The following is a 16,731-nucleotide window of genomic DNA, read 5'->3' as shown; positions in this document are numbered from 1 at the left end:
TGAGAACACAGCGAGACATCCCCATTCACATTAGTCAGGTTCATATGGAGTTGGCTCCTGTTTTTCTGACATTCTCACATCCACCATGTTGTGTATTTTTGATAGACCCCTTTCACATCTTTTCATCAGTGCCTCAGCCAAAATAAAATATCAGTTTTTTTTTTCTTGCACCAAAACCAGTTGTCTGCTGCAATTTGTCACAACCCCCAATTAAGTCCAAGGTCTAAAATCCAGTGAGTGGGAGCGATTCGGACCACTCAGAAGTCAGAGGGGAAGCTGACACACACACCATCCCCTACAGGCTCCAACCATAGATTGCCCCATTGGTCCCTTCTGGGCCCTACTCTTTCCCTGGTTATCCTCTTCCCATTGATATACTTATAGAATATCTTGGGATTTTCCCTACTTTTACTAGCCAGAACTTTCTCATATCCCCTCTTTGCTCTCCCAATTGCTTTCTTAAGCTCCAACCTGCACTGTCTGTATTCCACTATTGCCTCTGCTGATTTGCTTCCCTTGTACCTGCTAAAAGCCTCTCTTTTCCTTCTCATCGTAACCTAAATATCTCTGGTCATCCATGAGAAAAAAAAACTACTGCGGATGCTGGAAATCCAAAACAAAAACAGAATTACCTGGAAAAACTCAGCAGGTCTGGCAGCATCGGTGGAGAAGAAAAGAGTTGACGTTTCGAGTCCAATGACCGTTCAACAGAACTGTTCTGTTCAACAGTTCTGTTGAAGGGTCATTGGACTCGAAACATCAACTCTTTTCTTCTCCACTGATGCTGCCAGACCTGCTGAGTTTTTCCAGGTAATTCTGTTTTTGTTCTGGTCATCCATGGTTCTCTGGGCTTGTTACTCCTTCCTATCACCCTAGAGGGAACATGTTGAGCTTGTACCCTCCCCATTTCCTTTTTGAACACCCCCCACTGCTCCTCTGTAGATTTCCCCATAAGTAACTTTTTCCAGTCTACCTTGGCCAGATCCTGCCTTATTTTACTAAAATACACTCTCCCCCAATCCAAAACATTTTTTTGCAACTTGTCTATTTCTTTGTCCATAACAAATTTAAACTGTACCAGGTTGTGATCGCTATCACTAAAATGCTCCCCCACCACCACCTCAGCCACCTGTCCGGCTTCATTCCCCAGAATTAGGTCCAGCAATGCACCGTCCCTTGTTGGACCCTCTACATATTGATCTAAAAAGTTCTCCTGTACGCGTTTCAAGAAATCCACTCCATCCAAGCCCTTAACACTCTGTTTATCCCAATTAATGTTGGGAAAGTTGAAATCGCCTAATATAATTACCCTATTGTTATTGTTTTTACACACCTCCACAAATTGTGCACATATTTGCTCCTCAATTTCCCGCTGACTATCTGTGGGTCTATAATAAACACCTAATAATGTGGCTGCCCCTGTTTTATTCCTAAGCTCTACCCACAAAGCTTCATTTGATACCCCCTCCAAGGTATCATCTCTCTATACTGCAGTAACTGACTCCTTTACTAATAATACAACGCCTCCTCCTCTTTTACCCCCTCCCCTGTCTCGCCTGAAGATTCTATATCCTGGAATGTTGAGTTGCCAATCCTGCCCTTCCCTCAACCATGTCTCAGTGATGGCTACTATATCACAATTCCCCGTGTCAATCCTCACCCTTAACTCATCCGTTTTACCTGTAATACTCCTGGCATTAAAGTAGAGGCCATCCAGCCTTGCCTTACTCCCTTGAAGCTTATTGCAGCTGTACTCCCTCTGACTTGATTGTTTTACTGCATTTTGATGTGTCCCTATTCTGCTAACATTCTGTGTCCACTCCCCCTGCCGAATTAGTTTAAACTCCTCCCAACAGCACTAGCAAACACACCTGCAAGGATGTTAGTCCCGCTCTGGTTCAGATGTAGACTGTCCCACTTGTACAGGTCCCACCTTCCCCAGAAACGGTCCCAGTGATCCAGGAATTTAAAACCCTCCCTCCTGCACCAACTCTTAAGCCACGTATTCATCGGCACTATTCTCCTATTTCTGAGGTCACTAACATGTGGCACTGGGAGTAATCCAGACATTACAACCCGAGAAGTCTTCCTTTTTAGTCTACTGCCTAACTCCCTGAATTCCTGAAGCAAGAACTCATCCCTCTTTCTACCGCTGTCATTGGTACTAACATGTAGCATGACCTCTGCCTTATCACCCCCTCCCTTCAGGATGCCCTGCAGCCATTCAGTTACTTCCCAGACCCTGGCACCAGGGAGGCAACATAACATCCTGGAGTCACATTGACGGCCACAGTAGAGCCTATCTGTTCCCCTGACCATAGAATCCCCTATTGCTATAGCTCTTCCTCCCTTCCTCCCCTCCTGTACAGACAGGCTGCTTATGGTGCCAGAAGCTTGGCTCTGTCCGCACTCCCTGGAGGAACCAGCGCCCTCGTCAGCCTCAAAAGGAATACCGATTTGCGAGCGGGACCCCAGGGGACCCTTGAACTACCTGCCTGTTTCTCTTGGACTGCCTGGTGGTCACCCATTCCCTTCCTTCCCCAAGTCCCTTCATCTGTGACCACCTCTCTAAACATGCTATCCACGATGCTCTCAGATTTGCGGATGCTCCACAGTGTCCTCAGCTGCCGTTCCAACTTTGAAACCCAATATTCCAGGAGCTGCAGCTGGACACACTTCCTGCACACATGCTGGTCCCGGGCACTGGAAATGTCCCCGGCTTCCCACATGGAGCAGGAGGAGCACACCACGGCTTTGAGTGCTCCTGCCATGACTTATCCATTGAAATTAAACCTCTTATTTCAGTTCCTCTAGGGCCCTTCTTTCCTGATCCTCGTTACTGCAGAGTATACAAACTGTAAACCACAAAAAGACCTTGAACTATAAGTGATTAAAGTAGTAAATACCTTACCCTCTACTTACCAGTGATTCCTTTCCCTTGTAGCCTCTCCTGCTGCAGCATGCTCTGAAGGTTTAAGAAGTTGGATAGCAGGGAATAAACGCAAACAGCACCTCCTCCCCTATGCACCGAATTCCTGCTTTGGAAGAAATTCCGAATACCCACTCTGGCTGTGCCCACTCAGGATGTGCTCTCTCTCCTGTTCGTGTGCAAGTACACTGGAGCATGCTTAGAGATAGTCCCTCACTTAAATAGAGCTTATTTGACTCACCACTAGTTAAGATTCAAATAGTAATTAACCCCTATTAAGGCCCTAATCGGGTTTCAGGTGATTGACAGATTACTGTCGCACATTCAGCTGAGTCAGCTACCTTACCAACCTTTTAACTAGATGACTGAACTTACAAAAATTAAAGAGAAATTAAAGAGAAAGACTTACCAGTTCAGGTCTCTTCATCAAGGGGAAACATCCTCTCAGCATCCATTCTGTCATGTCTCTCCAGCATCTTCTATGTTTCAATAAGATCACCTCATTCTTCTAAATTCCAATTGGCCCAACATGCCCAACCTTTCTCATAAGTGATCTTGTCCCAGGAATCAGTAGAGTGAACCTTCTCTGAACTGCTTCTAAGGCAATTATTTCCCTTCCTAAATAAGGAGACCAAAACTATCCACAGTACTCCAGATGTGGTCTCACCAATGCCCTGTAGAACTGTAGCAAAGATCCCTACTTTTATATTCCAGTCACCTTGCAATAATGATAACATTTCCCATCCTAATCACTTGCTGTATCTGCATACTAACTTCTTGTGTTTCATCTACCAGGACACCCAGATCCCTCTGTACCTCAGAGTTCTGCAATCTCTATCCAGTTAAACAACCTGCTGCTTTTCTATTCTTCCTGACAAAGTGGACAAGAGGAATTACATTCACTATTTTCCAATCTGATGAGACCCATCCAGAATCTAGGGAATTTTAGAAAACTAAAACCAATGCATCTCCTATTTCAGCAGCTACTTCTTCTAAGACTCTAGGATGAAGTCCATCAGGGCCTGGGGGCTTGTCAGCCTTTAATTCCAATAGTTTTCTCAGTACTCTTTCCCTGGTGATTGTAATTGTTTGAAGTTCCTCCCTCCCTTTCACCTCTTGCTTCACAATTATTCCTGGGATGTTACTTTTTCGTCTATAGTGAAGACAGATGCAAAATATCATCTGCTAAACTCACCTGCCAGGTCGTCATTTTCCATTATTAATTCCACACTCACTCTCTAGAGGACAAACACTCACTTTAGTTATTCTATTCCTTTTTGAATACTTGTCGTAACCGTTAATGTATATTTTTATATTCCCAGCAAACTTACTCTCATATTTTAATTTTCCCTCCTTATTATTCTTTTGGTCATTCTTTGTTTTTTTTATATACTAAGTCCAATTTTCTGATCTTCATGGAATTCTATGTTCTTTCTTTCAATTTGATGCTACCTTTATCTTCGTTAGTTAGCCACGGATGGTGTGTTCCTCCCAGAGAATTTCTCTTTCTCACTGGAATGTAACTTTGCTGAGGGTTATGGAATATCTCCTGAAATATCTGCCACTGCATCTCTACAGAACTATCTCTAAACCTATTTCACCAGTTCACTTTAGCCAGCTCTGTCGTCATGCCCTCATATTTGCCCTTATTTAAGTTTAAAACATTAGTCTTAGACCCACTGGCCCATAACTTCCGATCTCCGGGGTGTCGTATCCATAAGGTGCCCTTGGATCTCCCCATGCAAGGACTGTATGGGAATTCCCCGGGAAGCTCAAACTTCTCTTTGGCAATTACCCTGCACTGGGAACCATTCCTTACTCCACTTTAAATCGGAGACTTCGGAAGGTTCCAAACTAGTTACCCAGGAAAAATTAGAAGAATTAAAATCACATCTAAAACCTGGATAACTATCGTACTGTCCACCTCTGCCTGACCACCCAGGGGCCTCTTCCAACACCCTCACCCATCCCCCAACTAGCCCCTCAAAGTCCTGACTACCTTCCAACAACTCACAAAGTACTCCCCAACTCTCTAACCGCCCACCACCTTCCCATTGCCCGAATGCCCTCCTGACCTTAAGACCACACCCCATTCCCAAAACCATGACAACCCCCTCCAGCACCCTGACGACAATCCCAACCCACCAACTAAACCCTGGACTCCACAATTACCCTTCCGAGCTGCCAACAACCTCCCACCACCCACACAACTACATCCCTGACCTCCCGAATATCCCCCTCCTCACCAACTACCCACTCAACACCCCCTACTGCCCTCCTCATCCCATGACCAATCCCAACCCCCTCAACTCTCCTCCCATTCCCCCGCCAACCCCAGACCCATTCTACCACCACACTGCCTCCCCACTGACCAACAACTCCCTATCCTACCCACTTGCATTGAATATTTACCTTCCACCTGGCTTATCAAAGTGGCTGGGTATTTTAAACTTAGCTGCTTTATGGCAGCTAGTGCTGTTAAAGTGGGTGTGGCCTCCTCTCATCTGACTCTGCTGCCCTTGACTGAAGGCCTCGGGAACTCGCTGCAATGCATATTTCTCACCCGGCCTGAGGTGGAAACTCAGGTGAGGAAGGTACCCACATGGACCATAACCACTGGATCCTCCACCTCCCACTGCAAGTTCCCCTCCAGCCCTGATCAGGTGTCCCGAACCCTAGCACGAGATAGCAATCCAGCCTTCTGGGTTTCACTCTCAGCTGCAGGAAACTGTGCCTATCCCTCTGACTATATTGTCCCCTACACCCACTACATTCCTATTCACTCCCCATATTTGACTGGCTTCCTGTACGATGGTGCCATGGTCAGTTCGCTCAGCCATGCTGCAGACCCCACTTTCATCCCTACAAACTGCAGGAACTCAAGTCTGTTGGACAACTGCAAGGGCTGAGGCTCCTCCACTTCTACCTTCTCGATCCCTAATCTGCCTCACTCATAGCGACACCCTCCTGTACCTGACCACTGACCAAATCAGCTGATCCTATTCTAAGTAGTGTGAACGTCTCCTGGAATGAAGATTCCAAGTAACTTTCCCCCTCCCTGATGCCTCGTAGTGTCTGCAGCTCGGCCTCCAGCTCAAAGACTCTGAGCCGAAGCTCCTCGAGTCTCTGGCACTTACTGCAGACATGTTTGCTCTGGATCACACACGTGTCCACGAGCTACCGCATTCTGCAGTCGCAACACGTAGATCCCACGAGAATTCACACAAGGGGCATTCTCTCAATATCTTGAAAGTACAAAACTCCCTCTATAGACTGGGAATAAACTTGTGATTCCTTCAGGAAACATTTTTTTAAAAATTGCTGTCCCAAGATTCATGTTTGCAAATCAGACGTTGTAGAAGGAAAGATGTGACTGGGTTTTTTTTTCCAAAGGTGGTGCTAAAGTAAGTAAATAGAGTAGGGGTGTGGATTATAGACTTATAAGGCGCTATTTCAATGGAGGCGATGGGGATCTCAGCTAAATAGAAGTTGAGGGCCCAGCATCACCTCCTTTAGAGAGTGCCTGCTACATTAAATGCCTTCCAGGCGGCCAATGACAGGCCTTCCCTGGGACCAAGGACCCCAGGGGACAGAGGCCTCTTCTCCAAAAACTGCTGGCCAATCAGAGGCCAGCAGATCTCAGTGCTTGTCAGGGTCAAGAAGGTGCAGTGGCTGCTGTTGGCTCTGTTCCTGAGCGGCCTAGGTTCAGTGCTGGATCCCAGGATAACAGGTGACCGATGGCAGCAAGAGGATCGCAGCAAAGGGACTCACGGGGGAGAGGTTGAGTGTGTAGGAAAAAGTTGCAAAGGGGCTTCTTCCTGTGGCTCTGCTCACCTTCCTGATGCCAATCCCTCGACAACAAGGTGCTCCCTCCCACAGAGAGCAACCCGAGTAGTGATAGGGCCTCCTGCCTCTGGGTTAATGCCTTTGGCTGCGATAAGAGTCTCTTAGGTTGACATGAATTGTCCACTTAAGTGCCTCCATTGATGGTGGGTTGGGAAGGGTTGGGATGGCCGCCCACGAGCTACCCCGCACTGGATTTAGCTTTGGTGGAGGCAGCAAGGCAGCAGGGTGCCCGCCTGCCACCCTCACATACAATTAAATGCCCTGTCCATGACCAAACTTGTCTGAAGGGAGCATGTTAAATTTGGCCTATAAATTCCTGACTGCACATAAGGAGGCAATTCAGCCCATTGAGACCATGGTGGCTATATAGAGCAATCCAATCAGTGCCAAACCCTCCCTTTAACTCAGTGACCCTGCACATTTATTCCCCTCAAATGCCCATCCAATTTCCTTCTGAAATCATTCATCATCTCTGTTTCCTCTGCTCTAATAAACAGTGAGTTCCAGATCATTACCATTCGCTGCATAAAAAGGTTTTTCCTCAGATACCCCCTGAATCTCTTGCCCAAAGTCTTCTATCTGTCTCCCCTAGTTCTTGTACCATCAGCTCATGAGAACAGCTTTTCCTTTTCTACGATATTGAACCCTGTCAGAATCTTGTACAGCTGTATCCAAACACCCCTCAAACTCCTTTACCCCAAGGAGAACAACACCAGCTTCTCCAACCCAACCCTGTCACTAAAATCCCGAACCCAGGGAACCATTTGAGTAAGTCTCCTCTGCACCCCCTCAAAGAGCCTCACATCCCTGCTAATGTGTGGTGACCATCACTGGATGCAATAATCTATTTGTGGCCTCTCCAGAGCGTAATAAAGGTTCAGCATCACTTCCCTGCTTTTGTATTCAACACCTCTATCCATGAAACCCAAGTTCCTATGTAGTTTGTGAAACATTTTCTCACTATGTGCTCTCATCTTCAAAGATCCATGCACCCCAAGGTCCCTCTGTCCCTGTGCGCTCTTTAGAATTGTTCCATGCCGTCTCTATTGCCTCTCCCTATACCTTATGCAAAATGCATCAGTTCACTTTGTTTTTGTTTCATTCATGGAGTGTGGGTGCTGCTGGCTGGGCCTGCATTTATTGCCCATTCCTAATTACCCTTGAGGAAGTGATGGTGAGATGCCTTCTTGAACCACTGCACTCTATGTGGTGTAGGTACAACAACAGTGCTGTTTGGGAGGGATCTCCAGGATTTTGACTCAGCTATAGTGAAGAAATGGCCATATATTTCCAAGGCAGGATGGTGAGTGGCTTGGAGGGGAACTTCCAGGCGTTGGTGTTCCCAGGTATCTGCTGTCCTTGTCCTTCTAGATGGTGGTGGTTGTGGGTTTGGAAGATGCTGTCCGCGGAGCCTTGGTGAGTTCCTGCAGTGCATCTTGTAGATGGTACATACTGCTGCCAGTGTGTGTCAGTGATGGAGGGAGTGAAAGTTTGTGAATGTGGTGTCAATTAAGCGGGCTGCTTTGTCCAGGATGATGTCAAACCTCTTGAGTGTTGTTGAAGCTGCACTCATCCAGCAAGTGGAGTGTTCCATCACACTCCTGACTTGGGCCTTGTCGATGGGTGACAGGCCTTGAGGATTCAGGAGGTGAGTTACTCATCACAGGATTTCTAACCTCTGACCTGTCCTTGTAGCCACCATATTTATATGGCTAGTCCAGTTCTGTTTCATGTCAAAAGTGACACCGAGGATGCTGATAGGGGGGGATTCAGTGATGGTGATGCCATTGAATGTCATTCCTCTGTATTAAATCCAATCTGGCAATTGTCTGCCCATTCAGCTAGCTTATCTATTATGTTACTACAGCTGTGGATGAACTGAATGGTGGAGGGTCCTCAGTGGGCTGAGTGATCAACTCCTGTTCCTATTGTCCTGACAATTGACTTGGATTCCAGAAAGGATTTGTCCAGTGGAATAAAATGAAAATTATATATTCTTTATTCTGTTGCAGGGCTTTTGACAGGAAAGTTGATGAGCAACAATATGAAGAACTCGTGAATAAATTCCAGCAGGACTTGCAACAAGACAAACGAAACATTTATCCGAGTTTTTTCATTGCTTTATATAATACACATGGGCTCATGCAAATAGGCTTCTTAAAGAAATACAATCCTCTTGAGAAGGTTTTGTCACCTCTGTAGACATCAACAGTGAGATGTGCTTAACTCTATTCTTAAACTGATTGAACCTTCCACGATTTACACTTTGGGTTTATGCTGGAGTACTGTGCAAAGTTCTGGTCTCCTTTCCTGAGGAAGGATATATTTACCTTAGAGGGAACGCAATGACTGTTCATTAGACAGATTACATATATGTGCCGGTATTGTGGTTTTGAACAATTCCACCAATGACACATTCAGCACTGAGACTCTGTTTAGAAATATTGCCCTCTAGTGACAGTTAATTCTGACTCCCACACACACTGATGCATTTAATCTTTATTCAAAATTAAATCAACACATGAGCATCAAAAGTGAGCAGTTCTTCCCTATTTTCATACACTGGTTCCTTTAGTTGTTTAGTTCCATCATTACAAACAATGGATCTTTCGAGGTGTCCAGTTCAATGTCTCTCCACATTGTCCTGTGACAGACAGATCTTGTTTCTCACCAAATTCGACTAAAAACAGGGGGTCTTTAATCTTGTTCCACCATCCATAAAGATCATGGCTGATTATCTACCTTAACTCCACCTTCCCACACTATCCCTCGAGTGTATAATCTGTCTAATAAACAGGTATTGCAGTCCCTTTAAGGAAGTTCATCCCTTAGGTAAGGAGAGCAAAACAACGGTTTTACCCACCTAAATAACTGAAGTAAGATTTATTTGCTCTTTACTCCCTTTGTAATAAAGGCTAAGATACCATTTGTTTTCCTGATTGCTTGTTGTAACTGCATATTACCTTTCTATGCTGCATGTGTAAAGACACCCAAGCCCCTCTGAATACCAACATTTTCCAGTCAATCACCCGTGCAAAATATTCCACTTTTATATTTTTCCCATGTTTGACTGACTTCACATGTCCCCAAATTATATTCTGTCTGCCACATTCTTACTCATTCACTTAACCAACCAAATATGGAGAAACCACATGGTCTTCTACCCACATGTTAACCAGACATGAGGATCCAGCCCTGGCAGATCTGACTGTCCCTGACAGAGGAGCCCTGACTGCTGCTGTTGCTTTTCTTTTTGTTTATAATTAGGTTCCTCCTTCAATTCCAAATTATTTGCTAATCATTCAGGTTCATTTCTGACCATCCACCTCTGTGGGCAGCAATGGTGAAATGAATCTTACATCTCCGCACTGCACATTCACAGGCCTAATCCCAGTTGGACATGGGTAGTGGGCCCTCCATTGGGGAACAGGGATTAATCACTGCAGTAATTTGCCTTTTCTATAATCTTGCTTTAATTGAATCATGAACAGACTGAGATTGAGATGGTCCTAGTGACTGACATAGTTCCAGGATGTTCTATCTTGACACAGCGATGGATTATATTTAATCAATGACAGAAAGATCCAAGGAGGACAGAGGGTGGAGTTGGGGGCAGGGAGGGGTGAAATAGGAGGGGCCTGGCATCCTGGTTCTGGTAGGGGTGGGGGTAGGGGTGGTGGGGAAAGGGAGTTTTTAATCAGAAAATGAGGGACATAAAGGACAATGTCAGGACATGTGGATCCATTTCTAATTGTTGATTGGCTGAGTCCTTGAGTTCACCTACAACATTCCAATTATCCCTGCGGAGAGTGATCTCCGACAATCTCCTTTACAATGCATAGAAGGGAGAGCCAGCTGAGCCGGCGACTTCAGCCATGTTCCACAGAGCGGTGAGTGCAACACTGGACACTAACATAAACATTCAGTAAAGAGTGAACCAAAAAACACCTTTATTGTGGAAGAGATAATATTGTATCTCTCTAATTCTTCTGTAACCATCAAGGTGTGCCAATTATGAGCTGTGCCAGGACATTGAGCTTTCTGATTAAATTAGTTTCAATAAATAACGATGGTGCCGACATGAATAAAGAGAAATCAATGTAATGTGAAATACTTACAAGTGAAGTTTAAATTTGAAAAACACGCATGCCACCTTTGTGCTCTCAATAATTCTCCTGTTAGTAGCAATGGAGCTGGGCAGGGAAGTTGTTGTCATGATGAAGATCCTCCCTGTTTGTCCAGGAGACTCCTTTATAACCCGCCTGTACCTGCTGCATTGTCAGCTGACAACAGCATTCACCACTGAAAAGTTTCCCGCAGCATGGTCACACACGTCTCCCATGCACACCACCAGCACTTTAAATTTTCATTAGAATCGTGAGGAACCTGCAGTGGGAACTTAACTGCTTAAAACTGAGAAAGAATCCCAATCTAAAATTAGAATCCAGAGACTGAACATGGAATAAAGTTCAGATTCCCATCTCCTCACGCCCACACTGGGAGCTCACAGTCGGAACATCGACAGACAGAACCTGTGATTGAGAACATGATCTATTCAGATATTTCCCCTGTTAACAGGTGACCCATTCACAGGCTTCTCTCATGGAGTAAATTAGCCATTGTCTTCTTGCCTTTGTTTGTCTTTTATTTTTCAAACTGCTGGGAATGTATTCTCACTGTGAAATAAAGAGGGTGATGCATTTCAACTTTTGGTGTCACGTTAGATTCTTACTCAGAAATCAATCTGGGTCACTCATTGGCTATTTCTGAGGAGATAGTAGCGTCGTGATAATATCACTGAACTAGTAATACAGAGACCCAGGTTAATGCTGTAGGAGCACGTGTTCAAATCCCACCATTGCAGCTGGTGAACATTAAATTCAGTTAATAAAATCTGGAATTGAATATTAATTTCAGTAATAGTGACTCTGAAAAAATCATTGATTGTTGTAAAAATACATCTGCTTCAATAATGCCCTTACCTGTATGGCCTACAACTGACTCCACATCCACAGCAATGTGGCTGACTCTTTACTGCCCTCAGAATTGGCCGAGCAAGAGTCTTAGATCAAGGGCAATTAGTGATGGGCAACAATTTCTGAGCCTTGCCAGCAACACCCACATCCCATGAAAGAATAAATAAAAATATTAGATAAACTCTCCGCATTTCAGTGAAATGATTCTGTCAAAATATTGAGGTTCAAAAGGAAAGAATGAAGAGACAGAGAGTAATTTCTTGAGAGATGTGACACTTGGCAGTGAGCTCCATATTCTCCAGGTGACACCTCACACCCCGTGCAGCCTGACACTTCTACCTGTCAAAATCCACTCTGAACAGGGTTTAAAACTCTCTCAATGGGATTTCACTGATAAACTCCCAGGATAGACAGAGTCCAACACACAATTCATGGATCAATCATCGGCCGGGTGTTGTGAAATTCTTCTTTCTTGGAAAATTTCCCAATCTGGGCAGGTAAGGGAGGATTCTGGGGAGGGACCTGGTTAATCCGGGACTCATTCCCTTTCCTCACTTGTTCAAATTTCCATCCAAGAAGGGTTAGGAAATCCTTCCCGCCACACTTTCCATTGCAGAGGTGACAGGAAGATTTTGAACAGATGGTAGAATCTCATCAATTGGGATTTCTGTCAGTTCCACCTCTATTGTGTTAAAGCTGCTTCTCCCTGTAGGAACCTAGGAGACAAGCATTCCAGAGCCTGATCCTGGCTGGAGTTGGTCATGCTTTCCATCTAAAGGACACTTTTCCTGCTGCAAAAACAGAACATCCAAAATCAGGCGTGTTTTTTATTAAAGGGTATGTGTTCCAGGGAAGAGGCCCCACTTACATAGCAACAAGATAACACAGTGATATCCCTCCAAACCCCACTCAGACAGACACACCAGTTAGTGAGGAAATCACAGCCACAGCCCCAGTATATTCCAATCGTCCTGATCCTGGAATTCCAGCTGCATATGCATGGGGCAGCTGGATATCCTACTCCATGATGATCCTTCCCAGGAAGCAATCACTGAATTGAAGGATGAATCCCCGAGGTTGGGAGCTAGGGTTCTCACAATTGTGTTTATAGTGTCGCCTCCGACAGGGTCCAAACTGGTTCAGGATAAAGTGGATTATGATCCTAGCCCCTCTTTAGGGCTATTCTGGGACAGATGCACTGCTCGGATGAGCACTCTCACTTAAGATAGAAAAAAAAAGCCCTCACAGATATTTAACTGTGCCTGTAGAACTGATCTATCTCTCCCCAAAGGAAAGGAATTAACAGAGATTATTACCATGCTCCAGATTTTTAACAAGTTTAAAGCAAGATTATAACAACCTGGATGTTACTGGAGTCCGGGCATCTCTCCTCAACAATATACCTCTCCACTGAAGATTGCATGGAGATGGGTTTTCAAGTTTGATACAGAAGACAATATGAAACTATACAGTTTCAAAATTATATTAAAGTTGCTTTTGGAACTGAAAATGCAATTCACTTTTTGTGGTAAATCAATCACAAAATTGACAGTTCTAGGAGAAGCAAGTATATTCTTGACTATAATAGAGAATCCAGATCTTATTCATGTTACAAAAAAAATTGACATCTATTAATATTTGTAGTTGTTTTGTTGTAGAGAACATGATTATTGTTAAAATAGAAACATGTCAAAATTTTTCGTATTGCACTCATCAGGACACTCCTCAAGAATACCAATATAAGGGGAAAACAACTGTTTATACTGTATGACAAGAGAGTGCTGATTGGTTGGCAAGTGGACTCTGTTTGGTAGAGGCATTGATATTATGTGAATCAGTATTCATTGAACTTAAGAACTTGGCAACTTATGCAGTTGACTTCAGTTTTAACCACGCCATGCATACCCAAATAGATGGTGTAGCCATACGATCCCCTCTAGGCCCAACTTTCATGAACATCTTTGTTGGGTTCTATGAGAAACATGTCTTTGATGTAATGACACCTAATCAACTACCCCTCCCACATTTCTGATATGTGGATGATACGTTTGCCATATTTAAATTTACAGCTGCATATAATAATTTCCTTACACATGTTAATGGAATCCACCCCGTGCTCTGATTACCCTGGAAGGGCACGTTTTCCCAATAATTTATGCAGCAGCAATAAGAGTGGTATTCGCGAGTAGCAGGATGCTGCCATCAAGCCAAAAAGTCATTCTGCCGATCACACAAATGAGTGATGTGATATATGATTTCTCGTGCCAGTGCGATGCTAGGTATGTAGGCCGGACATGCCAAAGACAGGGGATCACATCAAACAACATGTCCCAGCCGCTGTTTACAACGGGCAGGGTACAGGCCGTATCCAACCAGACCTTTCTTGCAAAAATCAAAACACAGTGTCCAACATTAGATGTGATTCGGCGAATGGACAACATTTGCTAATTAATCCTCAGTGTGCTAAGAATGACACTGACAACCAATTGAAGATTGTCAGCTGGGCTCGCAGTGTGGCACTTTAACATGAACTGGAAGCTACACATATTATTACACAGGGCCCTTCTCATTGCAGACAGAAAGAAGATGTACACATGGGGAGGTGAAGGTCTTGTGGTATTTTCACTGGACTAGTAATCCAGAGACCCACGGTAATGCTCTGGGGACCCAGGTTTGAACCTGCCAGAGCAGATGGTGGAAATTGAATTCAAAAACAACCTGGAATTAAAAGTCTAAAGATGATCACAAATCCATTGTCGATTCTTGTAAAAAATCAACATGTTCATTAATGTCCTTTCGGGAAGGAAATCTGCAATCCTTACCTGATCTGGCCTACATGTAATTCCAAACCCACAGCAATGTGGTTGACTCCTAAATGCCCTCTGAAATGGAGCCACACAGTTGTATCGAACTGCTACAAAGTCTCAAAAAGGAATGAAAACTGACTGACCGGTCGGCATCAGCCTGACATAGTCATACTCAAGGAATCATACCTTACAGATAATGTCCCAGACACCAGCAGCAGAGGTGGTGGCACAGTGGTACACAGGTGGGAGGGAGTTGCCCTGGGAGTCCTCAACTTCAAGTCGGGATCCCATGAAGTCTCATGGCATCAGGTCAAACATGGGCAAGGAAACATCCTGCTGATTACCACACACTGCCCTCCCTCCTCTATGCTGAAAACGACTTGGAAGATGTTCTGAGAGTGGCAAGGGCACAGGCTATTCTTTGAGTGGAAGACTTTAATGTCCATCATCAAGAGTGGCTCAGTTGCACCACTAATGACTGAACTAGGCGAGTCCGAAAGGGCATAGCTGCTAGACTGGGTCTGCAGCAGGTGGTGAGGGAACCAACAAAAGGGAAAAACACACGATGCTCACCAACACAGCTGCATCCGTCCATGACAGTATCAATAGTAGTGACCAATGCACAGACCTATTGGAGACTAAGCCTCATCTTCACATTGACGATACCCTCCATCATGTTGTGTGGCTCTACCACAATGCCAAGTGGGATAGATTTCGAACAGATCTCGCAACTCAAGCATGGGCATCCATGAGGAATCCAAGAGCAGATGCAGAAAAATGCTAGAAAACAACTTGTAAACTCCATGGCCCGGCATATCACCCACACTACCATTACCATCAAGACAGGGGATCAACCCTGGTTCAATGAAGAGTGCAGGTGGGCTTGCCAGGAGCAGCACCAAGCATGCCAAAAAATGAGGTGTCAGGCTGGTGAAGCTATAACACAGGACTACTTGCATGCCAAACATCATAAGCAACAATTGATAGACAGAGCTAAGCGATCCCACAACCAATGGATCAAATCTAAGCTCTGCAGTCCAGCCACATCCAGTGATGAATGGTGGTGGGCAATTCAACAACTTATTGGAGGAGGACGTTCCACAAATATTCCCATCCTCAATGATGGGGGAGCCCACCATATCAGTGCAAAAGATAAGGTTGAAGCGTTTGCAAAAATCTTCAGCCAGACGTGCCCTGTGAATGATCATTCTTGGACCTTCCGGAGGCCCCCAGCTTTACAGATGCCAGTCTTCAGCCAATTTGATTGACTCCACATCTGAAGTCACTATATAGAGCAAAGGCTGTGGGCCATATTCTGGCCATCGTACTAAAGACTTGTGCCCAAGAACAGGCCATGCCCCGAGCCAAGATGTTCCAGTGCACCTCCAATGCTGGCATCTACCCGGCAATGTGGAAAATTGCCCAGGAATGCAAGACAAATCCAACCCAGCCAATTAATGCCCCGTCAGTCTACTCTTGATCATCAGTAAAGTAATGGAAGGGATCTTCAACTGTGCTATCAAGCAGCACTTACCTCGCAATAACCTGCTCATTGATGCCCAGTTTGTGTTCCTCCAGGGCCACTCAGATTCTTACCTCATTGAAGCCTTAATTCAAACATCGACTAAAGAGCTGAACTGCTGAGTTGAGGTGGAAGTAACTGCCCTAGACATCAAGGCCACACTTGACCGAGTGTGGCATCAAGGAGCCCTAGCAAAACTGGAGTCAATGGGAATCAGGGGGGATATTCTCCACTGTTTGGAGTCATACCTCACACAAAGGGAGATGGTTGTGGTTGGTGGAGGTCAGTCATCTCAGCTCCAGGACATCACTGCAGCAGTTCCTCATGGTACTGTCCTCAGCCTAACCATCTTCAGCTGCTTCATCAATGAGCTTCCTTCCATCATAATGTCAGAACTGGGGATGTTCACTGAAGATTGCACAACCTTCATCAACATTCACGACTCCTCAGATACTGAAGCAGTTCCATGTCCAAATGTAGTAAAACCTGCACAATTTCCAGGCTTGGGCTGACAAGTGGCCATAAGACCATACGGTGTAGGAGCAGAATTTGGGCATTTGGCACATCGATTCTGCTCTACCATTTAATGAGATCATGGCTGGTCTGATAATCCTCAACTCCACCTTCCTGCCTCTTCCCCATAGCCCTTGA

General features: G+C 45.0%; 1 protein-coding gene across 1 annotated transcript in view; it reads left to right on the top strand.

Annotated features, from left to right (window-relative positions):
- The window catches only part of LOC144681147 (uncharacterized), a 31,512-nt gene extending 22,535 nt beyond the window's left edge, over nt 1–8,977 (top strand). Inside the window, exon 4 of the mRNA XM_078542873.1 lies at nt 8,788–8,977. Coding sequence (XP_078398999.1) covers nt 8,788–8,977 — 190 coding nt within the window. The remainder of the gene's footprint in view (nt 1–8,787) is intronic.
- Nucleotides 8,978–16,731: the final 7,754 nt, after the last annotated feature.

Source organism: Cetorhinus maximus, chromosome 5, assembly GCF_964194155.1.
Source record: "Cetorhinus maximus chromosome 5, sCetMax3.hap1.1, whole genome shotgun sequence".
Taxonomy (NCBI): Eukaryota; Metazoa; Chordata; class Chondrichthyes; order Lamniformes; family Cetorhinidae; genus Cetorhinus; species Cetorhinus maximus.
The sequence above is the reverse complement of the archived record's forward strand: the minus strand, read 5'-3'. Positions and strand labels throughout refer to the sequence as shown.